At 38.7% G+C, this 13446-nt stretch overlaps 1 protein-coding gene across 1 annotated transcript in view; it reads right to left on the bottom strand.

Annotated features, from left to right (window-relative positions):
* Positions 1-1927: 1927 nt before the first annotated feature.
* The window catches only part of ptgs1 (prostaglandin-endoperoxide synthase 1), a 20127-nt gene continuing 8608 nt past the window's right edge, over positions 1928-13446 (bottom strand). Inside the window, exons 5-11 of the mRNA XM_017691137.2 lie at positions 8191-8334; positions 7883-8064; positions 7337-7420; positions 6445-6691; positions 5736-6022; positions 4680-4827; positions 1928-3256 (exon numbers count right to left, since the gene is read on the bottom strand). Coding sequence (XP_017546626.1) covers positions 2907-3256; positions 4680-4827; positions 5736-6022; positions 6445-6691; positions 7337-7420; positions 7883-8064; positions 8191-8334 — 1442 coding nt within the window. The 3' untranslated portion in view covers positions 1928-2906. The remainder of the gene's footprint in view (positions 3257-4679; positions 4828-5735; positions 6023-6444; positions 6692-7336; positions 7421-7882; positions 8065-8190; positions 8335-13446) is intronic.

The raw sequence follows: 13446 nt of genomic DNA, 5'->3' as shown, positions 1-13446 counted from the left end.
TATATAAATAACAAATCTGATATTTTATATTATTTAGCAAAAGTCACAGTATAAACTCTAGCTCATCTGCTTTATTTGGCTTATTACCCTCCACAACACGTCCTCTAATGTCCTCTCTTGCTTATACACATACAAAAAAAATGCACTTGCTTATTATGTGCTGGGCCCAAAATCAGCCGTCCATTGTGAACCCAAATAACTCCAGAACTGACCCCCTTTTTTTTTTTTTTTTTTTTTTTTTACAGATGGTCAACATTTGCATAGGATCACAGATGGCAATTGGTCTATTCACATACATTCAGTCAGCAGTTTTCTCTATGACCTTTATACTTTTAGAAGATTTGATTCTTTCACATAGTATTTGTGACTTACTGATATCCAGGTTATTTTTAAGATTCCAGTGTTTTGTAACAGTTTCTACAAATAGTTACAAACTGAGCTACAGAAATATAAATTTTTTGTTAAGGCTGACTTAGAATTGAATGAAAGAATTCAGGAAATTGTGGTCACTTGTGATCAACTGTGGTGCATTTTGTACTCAAGCATGGAAAAAAAACTTCACAGTTTGCTCCTAACAGCAGTTGTGCTAACTGTGTAAAGATTGTTGAAAAAAGAACAATCTAGTACTGAAAATGCTTGGCAATTGTATAAAATCTGTAAGTGGAGAAATATCTAAAGTAACCTATTCTCAAATCAACAAAAACACAAAAGACAAAAAAAAAAAAAAAATCAAAATGATGTTCCAAGCCGTAGATCATTACAAGCAGCACAGCTTGTGCAGTTAAAGGGCCAAAATGCCTGAATGACCATTCAGTTAAATGTATATAAATTGGTGGTCCTGACAGGTTACAGGGAAGAAGTTGATCAGTGCATCTTCTGATAAACATGATTCGGTGGCAGCTGTCACTCATCGAAAATCATCCTACACATTAATACTCTTGTCATCAATGAACAGTTACTGCTCAACAGGACGGAATACTGTGATTAACGGCAGCTAATAGTATGTAGGAAATCTTTAGCATCATAGTTCACTGTAAACTAAGTGATTTATAATGTGTTTCATGTGCACTCTTAGGCCAAAAAAATGTTTTTAAATGCTACTGGGCATAGCTCCAAAACCCTGACCTCAACATCATCACATGACAATAAGCAACAAACAAACAAACAAAAAAAAAAAAAAAAAAAAAAAAAAAAAAAAAAACTCTCTTTACACTCTCACCAAAATCTCTAATATCAGGGGTTCACCTGCAAAAAACTTCGAAGTAGCATTATCATATACTCTTCTCTCTGATGTTTCTGTTGCTTCATGGTGGCTTTCTCCCAACATGAGATGTAACAATGATCATACTACAGTGCTTTGGGGACACTAAAACTGCCTGTTGTTCCATTGGTAACTGGCTTTCATCTCATTTCATCTCATTACATTCATCACTGTTTTACTTTGCTCTACATAAACAAGCTTGAAGAAGCTCACTTGCTACTTATACACTCACCGGCCACTTTATTAGGTAATTGCTTGCTAACACAAATAGCTAATCAGCCAATCACATGGTGGCAACTCAATGCATTTAGGCATGTAGAGGTGGTCAAGACAACTTGCTGAAGTGCAGACCGAACATGAGAACGGGGAAGAAAGGGGATTTAAGTGACTTTGAATGTGGCGTGGTTGTTGGTGCCAGACGCGCTGGTCTGAGTATTTCAGAAACTGCTGATCTACTGGGATTTTCACACACAACCATCTCTGGGGTTTACAGAGAATGGTCAGAAACAGAGAAAATATCCAGTGAGTGGCAGTTGTGTGGACGAAAATGCCTTGTTGATGAGAGAGGTCAGAGGAGAATGGGCAGACTGGCTCGAGATGATAGAAAGGCAACAGTAACTCAAATAACCAACCAAAATCTCTAAGGAATGTTTCCAACACCTTGTTGAAAGTATGCCATGAAGATTTAAGGCAGTTCTGAAGGCAAAACGGGGTCTAACCCTTTACTAGCAAGGTGTACCTAATAAAGTGGCCGGTGAGTGTAGTTCTGGCCACCATTATTGGCATTTCTGAATTTTAAGTATATAATGCACAACACTTCCTAAAATAAAAATAAAAAATAGTGAAACATCGTTGTAAACTCATGTTCAATACACAACAGCTAACTAAACCAATAGAGTGAAAAAGCATAAAAAATGAAAAATGGATGTGACACAATTATTGGCACCCTTTAAATGAATTCCTTTCAGATTAGGCTCACCTGTGATAAATTAGAAATTAGAATGAATAAATGAGGGTTCAAATGAATTGAATTAACCAATGAATGGTGGATTTAAAGCTTTAAAAGACCACTTTACTTTCCACGATCCCTTTTCAGAAAGGTGAACACAAGAAAGCTGTCTGACAGCATCAAAAGCGCTATTATCTCTAAGCACAAGAATGGTAAAGGGTTTAAAGCTATCTCCAAAGTCTTTGCCATTCCTGTTCATACAATGTAATTAGGACGTTTGAAAGGCTTTCATTGCTGCTAAAGGGTACGCAAAAAAATATTAGGAAAGGGTGCCACTAATACTGTACATATCATATTTTTTTTCTTTCAAATCATTTCCTACAAGTTGAAAAGACAAGTTTTTTGTTTAATAACTTTAGATATCCATTAAAATATTCTAAAGATAAAACAATGATATATCTCCATTTATTTATAATGATATTTTAAATGTATATAAAAAAGAAAAGGGTGCCCATAATGGTGGCCAGAACTTAGAGAGTTCAATATACTAGTTGAATATGACTACATTATTAGATCAATTAATTATGTCTGCAGAATATGTAAACAAACATTTGGTGAAGTCTGACAGCAATCCTGACAGTATAGTTCTAACATCACAGTTCTATCTGGTGTAGAACCTCTTGTTCTTCATTTTGGTTACAATTCAGAATGAGGTCCACTTTCTTGTTGATGAGAGCCTGATGGAGGAACATGGAACGACACGTATGGACACCATTTAGTATTGAGGCAAACCAGGCTCTGCAGTGTTGCCGAGTTGACTATGCCAAAACCCGTTTGACCCCCAAATGTACTGGGCTTCCAATACTCTGGTGAACATATGGGATTTCCCAAAAGGCCTTTCAGAGAAAATGGTGCTCCCATTTCCACCATGCTCTCTCCAAATATGTTGCCAGACCGGGTTTTCTCCAGCAACAGAGCTGGATAGAACTCTAGAGCGTCAATGTCTCCGTAGAGCTCCTCCAACTCGCGTGCAATTTCTTTCTCACCTGGAAAATAATATAAAACAATGGCTCAAGGTTGTCACAACTTCACTTGCAAACATGATATTAAAAAAAAGGTAGAAGCATGATTTGGCAATAAAACAGAACAGAAGGGTGATTTACCAACAAAATTAGAAAAGTACTGCATACGTAAAGCATCGCAATGAAAATTTGGGAACCTGGAGACCTAACTGGTAGAAATATGTCATTGCAAGCAACTTGTGGAAGAGTTTTTTTTTTTTGTAGGTCAGTTGTTCTGCACACCCCTCTTTTAAGACAATAAAATTCAAATCAAGATTGATGTCAAGTTTCATTTCAAGCGTGTAACATCAATCCATAAAAACATAACAACACTCCTACCAATCTCACCTGACAGCTCAGAATTTTGAATGACTACAATGACTTTGCCAAATTTTCTCATGAGTTTAGTCATGACCAATTCCCCTAGCAAAATTTCCCTGCAACACATGGTGCTCTCAAGGTGGGAGGGTGAAGACTAACATTTTCTTCCTCCAAGACACATGAAGTGCCAACTGCTAAACTGATAACACAACTAAACATCACCAAAAATCACTAAACAGCTGAACATGCTTAGAGAAGAATGCTTATTGTCGATTTAGTCATGTCAGCTAATAGACCCCCACCTTCATAAGCATGCTGAGTGACAGGAGAAGAGAGGGCCATCCCACCCCCTCAGAGAGAGTGAGAACAATTATGCTCTCTTGGGCTCCAAGCCATCATGGATCAAACTCACAATTACTCCACTTTGCTCTCAAAACAGCCTCAAATCTTTGTGGCAAAATTTTGATAAAATGTTCTTTTGGATTGACATAATTGCATTATGCAGTTCCTGCTGATTTTTCAGGTGCACTTTTACGCTGTGCATCTCCTGTTATACCACACGCCAGAGGTGTTCTACTAGATTCAGATCGGGTGACTGTGAAGGCCACTGAAGAACACTGAACTCACTGTTATGTTCATGAGACCAGTTAGACAACATTTGCTTTGTGACATGGTATAATATCATTCTGGAAGTAGCCATTAGAAGGTGGTTAAATTGTGGCCATGAAGGGATGCACATGGTTAACAACAATACTTAAATAGGCTGTGGAATTCAAGCCATGATTTCTAATTATCAACAGACCCAGATTGTGCCAAAAAAACATTTCCCACACTACTACACCACCTCAACCAGCCTGGACTGTAGACATAAGGCAGGTGGGGCACATGGATTAATGCTGTTGGCACCAAATTCTGACCCTGCTATCAGCGTGAAATTGAGATTCATCAGACCAGGATATGTTTTTTCCAGTCTTCATCTACCCAGTTTTGGTGAGCCTGTGCCCTCTGGGGCCTAAGGCCTCTGTTCCTTGCTGACAGAAGTGGAACCTCTGAGTGTATGAGTCAATACATTTTTGTATGTGAATACCTGTAAATTCGGAGAACGATGTATACGGCTTCAGGTTGAATCTTTTCCGATACTCATTGAATGGCCTTAGTCGAAGTTCTCTAGATTCTTTAATAACTCCTTCAGCTACTCTGGCCACCACCTGGGGGATATTATGACCACCTCCAATCTAGGAAGAAATAAAATGTTTTGATGATATTTGAGTAACTAAAGAGCATGTGCGCAGGTGCATGACTGAGATCAATATTAGGAATTGTGAAATGTTCAAGCTCTGCACATTACTTACAGACATTTACGAGAAACCTGTTTATCAGTGGGCAACAAGAACCCAGTCAGTTAAAAAGGAAGAAAAAAATGTTTTGATGATATTTGAGTAACTAAAGAGCATGTGCGCAGGTGCATGACTGAGATCAATATTAGGAATTGTGAAACGTTCATGCTCTGCACATTACTTACAGACATTTCTGAGAAACCTGTTTATCAGTGGGCAACAAGAACCCAGTCAGTTAAAAAGGAAGTCATAGTGACGATGCATCAGCTACAGGAATATTCTCAGCTATGGGTGGAGTCCATAGTTCAAGCGAAACGATGCTCAGCAAGTCACACTTTAAACTGCACACATGGTTGATTCAAAATGTGTGTTACCTTATTAGAGGCCAATGACCTGCACAGTGGTGTAAAACAGAATACTTTAACATTTTCAAGGTGGGTTGTGCAGGCATTTTGCCATGCATGTTGTTGAATGCTTAGATTTTGCATAATTTCAGAAACAACAGTCATTAACATACCATAACAATGATAAAATATTACACTCATCATTCCATCTACTTCTCTTTTTTAAAGGAGATACCTCAAGGCTGGTAAAGTCATTTGAAAGTTTAAAGAGTTTCAAGGGACCAAGGCATCACTGCAGTAGGATGAAAAGGGGACTAAACCACACACTGGGATGAAACTTTACATTTCAGACTGGCTTAGCCTTTTAGTACAAATCTGTCCAAGCCACTGAAACTCACTGTGAAACCAAAGAGATCACAACTAAAATATTTGCATCTCAAAGAATCCCCAAGCAAACCGTACCTGCCCGGCTTGTTGGGTTGAGAAAGCATGGACCAGTTTCTCCACTCCATAATGCGTAAGGATAGAGGTGTTGAAGATGAACTGAGAGTAGGGGATCTCTGCTCCGTCAATAAAGAAGCTGTCGGGCATGAGTGGGTGCCAGTGGTAGAGCTGGTTGAACTCCACAGCAATGCGATTCTGGTACTGGAACTGTACTCGGAACAGTAGGGATGGGTCAAATTTCAGCCTCAGATGGTAGCCGCTCAGGTGCTGCACGTAGTCTTCAATCACAATCCGAATAGTCTCACCTGGAAAACACCAGATCCAGCCATATGCAAACCAAGAAAGCAAATAATATGAAATAAACTATGCTACTGCATATCATCACTGTCATATCAAAACCTTGTTAATTCTATTTTATTTGTTTTTTATTTTATACCATTTGCTCAATAAAAATGGTCCAAAATGACCTGAAATATAATTATCGTTTTTATTAACTTATTTTAAAACATGTCTGTCCTTTTCCTGTAATGTTACTGTTTCAGAGATATGAGGTTTTGTTAGTACAGTGATTTGTTGAAAAATCTTTGAAAATATACCCCCTGTATATTTATACAAACTGTTTATTTGATTGTTTCAATCCTTATTGTATTTGCATCACAAATATGCTACCCATCAACAAAGGGACAGTGCTAAACAGCACAGGCTACAGAGGGTACTGGCTATTTACCTATAATAATAAGTCTGGTTGTCTGAAACAGTTGCTCGTCTCCCCAGGTAGGGTGCTCTTTCTTCAGGATGTCACAAACCCGGTTGTGCTCGCGCAGCCACAAGGTGGCGTACATACTTAATCCTGGCAGCAGGCCAAACACCTCCTGGCCAATGGCCAGCTGCTCTTCTGGAGGGACTGACTGAGGGTAATTCATGCTCACGTTTGCCTCTGCCACTCTAGGTGGGTACATCTCTCCCTTTATGATCTGTGTAAGCATACAAACCAACACAGAAGCACTTATTAAAATTCACAAAACAAAGGTAATACAATACAGTCCCTTCTCAAAGGAAGCTAAAAGTTCAAGATTTCTTTAGACACCTCAGCCACACTCTCTACTCAGGTAAAAACAGCATATACAGATTTCTAAACGTTTAGGTGAGCCATTTCAAACTAGCAGAAAAAGGGAGCAATACGCTAGTATATTAGTTCCCAGCTCACATCATCCCTCTTATCGCTTTATTTGTATGAGATTTCATATTTAATCTCTGAGGTTCAGCAGAAACCTCAGTGCAGCCTTCAGTCTACACAATCCAGAAAGTTGTACAAGGCAAGTAAAAATATATCACTTTACAGTATCTTCACAGGATGTAACAGTGATAAATCAGAGGTTTAACGTAGTTGATAAGGTTCAAGAATTTTATTAAGAGGATGAGGTTTGGCTGTGGCCAAGGGAGACAAATTAATGTGGTCAAAACAAGTGAAAAAAATGCTTTGTCATCAGTATGTATTGCCACTTTAGAAGAATTTTAAGACTTGATAAAAACTGGCTGACATGTACTTCAGAAACTCTGAGTCACGGTGACGTTAGCACTGTTGATGATTTTAGAACATTTCACACCAGCACCAGTACCTGGTACTTCAGCTTCCCATCTTTATGAAGTCTAAGATCTAGCTGTCGTGCAAGGTTATCTCCATAGATATGTCCAGCATCCACCTGTATATAAAATAAGACACAAGAAAGTTTATAACATGTTTGAATGTTTGAAAATCCTAGAATGTTTCAACTGCTTGTAGGACATAACTTATATGAATCAGTGGGGATTCAAACAGCTGTACTCAAAAGGTTCTCCTTCACCTTCAATATTACTATTTCCAGCCCAGTCCTTAAGTGGAAAACTGGTTAAAGTAAAGGGTGCAGTTAAAACATCTACTCATTTACAGAGAGACCCTACAGGTAATTGTTCAGTAAATGATTAAATGGCCACATGGTTGGCATGTCACTACAGATATTACTATGGGACTGATCAGTCTCTCTGTTCATTAAGACGTTGTTAAACGGGTTAGTATATCTATGCCAAGACAAACAAAGAAGGACATTTCCTATGTTTTTATCAGTGTACTTAACCTATCAAACGTTTCCCCTGCTGTTATTCAGGGATCTTATAAAAGGTCTTACCCCATGGCTGAGAGCTTTTGTGAAGCCCAGCCCCACGCGATTGTGTGTCTTGAAGAACTGGTGGGTGAAATGCTGAGCGAAAAAGGCAAACATCAGATTTGTTCCCTGGGGGTCTGGCCTGAATTTCCGCCTCAACATGAACTTTTCCACCACCAGCTTGGGGTCTGGAAGCTCCATTTTCCCTACAGAGAAACAAAATAATAGTTACAGCTGTGGAGGCAATAAAGTAGAGGCACTCAGACATGATCTGTCCATGCCACAGTACTTTAGACAGAAATGACTGAATGGCCTTTTGGAATTAAGCTTACCTTTAGTCCCCATAGGTGTCGGACAGTCCAGTGGCACTGGTGGCAGGATTCGAGTGTAGTAGGTGTTATTGGAATATGTCTCCCAGTTCAAGTAATCATATTTGGAGTTGTAGGTGGGAGGGCTGGGAATTAGGTTGGAGCGTACTGTGAGAAAACAGATGTTTATGACAATGGAATTAATTTAATATTCATGAATATTATTCTGCTGTACAGAAAGGAAACATAACACCATTAAGTTACTATGTAAAATATCTCTAAGGATTCTCCCACTTCTCAGACTTCTCCAAACTCCAATTCTTCAACTATAATCTCATGATTAATGTAGAGCCTGACTAGTACATTGTTCAAAAGATAAAACTGGTAGATATTATGGTTCTGTGAAATTAGTGTAGGAAAAAATAATACAACTGGTTTTTACACTTGAGACCTAAAATCCTCTGACAATTCATATATCAGCCATCCACTCAATACTAAAGTTTATTTCATTTTTAACCATTTAAAATTATAATACAATTTCCTTCCTTTTCTGCCCAACTCTACAATGTTAGTCGCAATTACTGTCTGAATCTCCTTTCTCGTACAGTACAGAACTCAAACCACCACCGCTTTCTCCAAACCACCACCACATTTGCTCAAACTAACACTCAAACATAATCACAAAGTGGCTGAACAAACCATGTGCCCAATTCCTGGTTACACACTAATGCAGATCAACAAGAGAGCAGAATTCCTTTCCACTTAGATAGCAGAAGGGCCAGTTAAAATGCAGTATTATACAACTTCATAATCTGATTTCCCCTATTTTGTGTCCAAAGCTTTTCTGTTCAAATACATATACAAACACGCATCCAAAAGCAACATTATACACAAAGACAAAGCACACGACACAATAAAATTGCAAACAACATTGCATAACACTCCTTATCTTCCAAAAACCTAATTACATAAACATTTGTCCTTTTAAATTCTCTGCTGATTGAGCAGATTCAGAAATGAATGTCTGCTAGGGCCTTTTGGACCTAAAATAAGGTATTTTAAACCACCTTCATGATGTACTTGTGGTGAATCTCAGTAAATAATTATGATTTCTAGGACTCCTGGCCACAAATGGGTGTAGTATCACTGGAATTCAAGCTTGTGTCCGGTGATAGGAGGCAACTCTCGTTAACAAGACATGCCACCTGGGAGGCCCCACTTCCTTTAGCTAGTCTAACAATTTACAGCTATACCAACATACAGAACAGGTGTGTCTCTGCCATTGTTAACATATTGTGCATTTATTTCTGTGCTCCAGGATTCTTATATTTTCCTTATTTGTTGCCCTTTCAGTTGGAATTATGTTTGCTTTTTTGTTTACTGAGTACTTGCTAATCTGGGTAATCACAAAAATTGCATAAACTACAATTGTGCAGGGCATCAAATGCATGCCTTCAGCAGCACATTAGAACAAATTACAAGAGGTTACATAATGGCTGAAATGTATGGCCATTCACTGAGCTAGTCTGTCTGTTACTTTGTGCTGAGGTTGCGTAATCTCTTGCGCACAGCTCTGGAGGGTTAATGGGGGAGATAGCAGAAAGACCTCTAGTGCCAGAAAGTCTTGGCGGCAGCAGCAGCAGCAGCAAGATGTCAGGAATTTGAAGGCTTGCTGTGGCGAACACGAGTCACCATAGCAACTGGAGGCCCAACTGACACTGGAGTGAACGTGGTCTCATAAAAGGAGGTAAGAAATATGAAAGGGCTATCTCCTCCCCGATTCTAACAGACCGCCATGTCGAAGTATGAGAGCCACTGAGAATATTAAGAATCTATAAGCCAGATTTTGTTCCAGAAGAGGAAAGAGAATGCACTTTAGCAGAATTATGGGAGGAAGTGATAAAGTCGTAAATCAACAGTCACTCAGGGCCTCAACCCTGGGCAGAGACTGGGTAAATATGAGCAGGATGTTATGTCAGTAGAGGGTCTGTTCAACAGTACACGGGAATGTAAGAGTACAATGTCATCTATATTACCATGCTAATGGAGTATAGAACAAAGGATAAAAGCTACATCTAAGAGTGGCAATTGTCCATGTTTACTATGTCTGAGTCAAGAGACACATTAGCCAAACACAAAATTGATATTTAGCATTAACGTAAATAAGGAAAAGGTTACGGGACTTAGAAAATAGTTTGTTTTCACTGCTATTGAATGGCCAATGTAAACACTGGTCTTGTTGAGCTGCTTTCATGATTTCAGTGCACTTGTGTGGTCTTCTGCTCTGTACAAGATGTTACATCCACAGTGGAGAATGTTTACATTAATTTCTGGAAAGTCTGCCCTCTGCAAAATTTGTTCACAGATTTCAGAAGCACAATACTGTGCTTGTGTAGCAATTTTTTTAAATCCATCTCAACATATTGGAGCAGTGAGCACCAGTAATTTCACAAGCTAAACATGTCTTTCTTGGCATGGGACTAGGGTTTAGACATTTAGATTGTGTTAGATTGTGGAGATGTGGAGAAAAATGTCTACAGCTGCACAAAAAGGAGCCCAAACCCTGCCAACAGCTAACCCCCATCTTCCTCTCTTCAAAGGAAACAGCAGCCGATACAGCTAACGATTAGTTTTTTCTAGGTGTTTCAGTTTGTGGGTAGACTTGAAAAACTGTTAAGAACATGGATGCTGCCAAGTAAAACAGTATTGCTTCCAAATATGCATTTCACTCCACAAAACAAAGTATTAACGTAATTGAAAAGAAAACGTTCCCAGATTTGTGGTGCTGCTGTCCAAACCAATTACCCTGGGAATTAGCCATTGCTAAATAGTTTCCATTTTCAAGCTCCAGACAGTAATAATCATAACAGATCAACAGCTGTCTTAGAATGAGCTCAGAATTTTATAACATGATGAACATTTTAGGGGTGGCTTCCAACATTAGGATATTATAAAGCCCTATGCCAAAAAAGATGATGGGGCTCTCTGTTCAAAATTTGCTTTTAAGTAATTAAAAAAAAGACAATGTAACTTGCTTGTTTATTCACTTTTCTTATGTAAAAAAGTTTGTACTCTCAAGGCATGCTACTCCACCCACTAGTATCTAACAATAACCTATATGTCATTGGCCAAACACGAAGGTTGCATATACTTCTGAGGATCACTGCTGTGCAACATACACATGTTGATAAAGTAAAATGTTTATACATTAATTGAATATAATCATTTTGATCTTTTGTGATTGTAAATCCATAAAGTATGAATATATCATGTGACAGGCTATGAAAAATTTATATGAAAATGGTTACTGAGGACAAGATGCATTATAATAAGAGGGAGATAAAACATCAGGTCTGTATGTATTGATAGAAGCTAACCAGTGAAGCATGTCTTTAAGAAATTGGATCTTTCTCAGAGTCAGTGTCTACAAAATGTGCCTAAAAAAACAAAAGTAGTCTCCAGGTGTCCAGTGCGATTGCTCCTCCTCCATCCTCCCCAGTAGTTATACAACTGCCTACAGGCCGGTGATCATCGGCCCTGGTCCTGCCCTTTTTTAATGTTTTCCCTAAGTTAACACACCAACTTGTACTCAGTACTCAGGGCTTGTTAATTAGTTGATTCATTGGATTTGATGAGAGAGAACTTGGCTGACACCAAAATATGCAAAGCAGAGGTACTCTAGTAATGGGAACCAAAAGTTGCCCATCAGTGGCAGAGATGCTGGTAAATATACAGTCTATTCAAGTCATGCAACAAAGTTTCAACCATGTCAACCATATCACCATGTATATCTACAACCCCAATTCCAAAGAAGCTGGGACGTTGTGTAAAACATAAATAAAAACAGAATGCGATGATTTGCAAATCCTTTTAAGATATTTACTGTTCAAATGGATGAACTTTGTTTTTTGCAAATATTCACTTATTTTGAATTTGATTCCTGCAACACATTCCAAAGAAGTTGGGACAGGGGCATGTTTACCACTGTGTTACATCACCTTTCCTTTTAACAACACGCAATAAGTGTTTGGGAAATAAGGACACTAATTGTTGAAGCTTTGAAGGTGGAATTCTTTCCCATTCTTGCTTTATGTACAAATTCAGATGTACAGCCCAGTCTAGTACCCACATTCTTTTTCCACGAAGCCACGCTGTCGTAACATGTGCAGAATGTGGCTTGGCATTGTCTTGCTGAAATAAGCAGAGACGTCCCTGAAAAAGATGTTGCTTGGATGGCAGCATATGTTGCTCCAAAACCTGTATGTACCTTTCAGCATTAATGATGCCTTCAGAGATGTGCAAGTTACCCATGCCAAAGGCACTAACACACCCCCACACCATCACAGATGGTGGCTTTTTAACTTTGTGCAGAAACAATTTGAAATGTGGACTCGTCAGACCACAGGACACTTTTCCACTTTGCGTCAGTCCATCTCAGATGAGCTCGGGCCCAGAGAAGCCGGCGGCGTTTCTGGGTGTTGTTGATATATGGCTTTCACTTTGCATGGCAGAGTTTTAACTTGTACTTGTAGATGGAGCGACAAACTGTGTTCACTGACAATGGTTTTCTGAAGTGTTCCTGAGCCCATGTGGTAATATCCGTTACAGAATGATATTGGTTTTTAATGCAGAGCTGCCTGAGGGATCGAAGGTCACGGGCATTCAATGTTGGTTTTCTGCCTTGCCGCTTACTTGCAGAGATTTCTCCAGATTCTCTGAAACTTTTGATGATATTATGGACTGTAGATGATGAAATCCCTAAATTCCTTGCAATTACATGTTGAGAATCATTGTTCTCAACAATGTTGTTCACAAAGTGGAGAACCTCGCCCCATCCTTGCTTGTGAACGACTGAGCCTTTCAGGGATGCTCCCTTTATACCCAACCATGACACTCAAATGTTTCCAATTAACTTGTTCACCTGTGGAATGTTCCAAACAAGTGCTTTTTGAGCATTCCTCAACTTTCCCAGTCTTTTGTTGCCCCTGTCCCAACTTCTTTGGAACGTGTTGCAGGCATAAAATTCAAAATGAGTGAATATTTGCAAAAAACAATAAAGTTTATCTGTTTGAACATTAAATATCTTGTCTTTGTAGTGTATTCAATTGAATATAGGTTGAAAAGGATTTGCAAATCATCATATTCTGTTTTTATTTATGTTTTACACAACGTCTCAACTTCATTGGAATTAGGGTTGTACATGCTAAACTGTGCTAATACACACAATGGGAGCTTTCAGAGTTTTACTGTTGTGTCTATAGCTTCAGCATGAACATGATT

This window comes from Pygocentrus nattereri, chromosome 20, assembly GCF_015220715.1.
Source record: "Pygocentrus nattereri isolate fPygNat1 chromosome 20, fPygNat1.pri, whole genome shotgun sequence".
Classification (NCBI taxonomy): Eukaryota; Metazoa; Chordata; class Actinopteri; order Characiformes; family Serrasalmidae; genus Pygocentrus; species Pygocentrus nattereri.
Note: the sequence above shows the minus strand (reverse complement) of the source record. Positions and strands in the feature narration are given on the sequence as shown.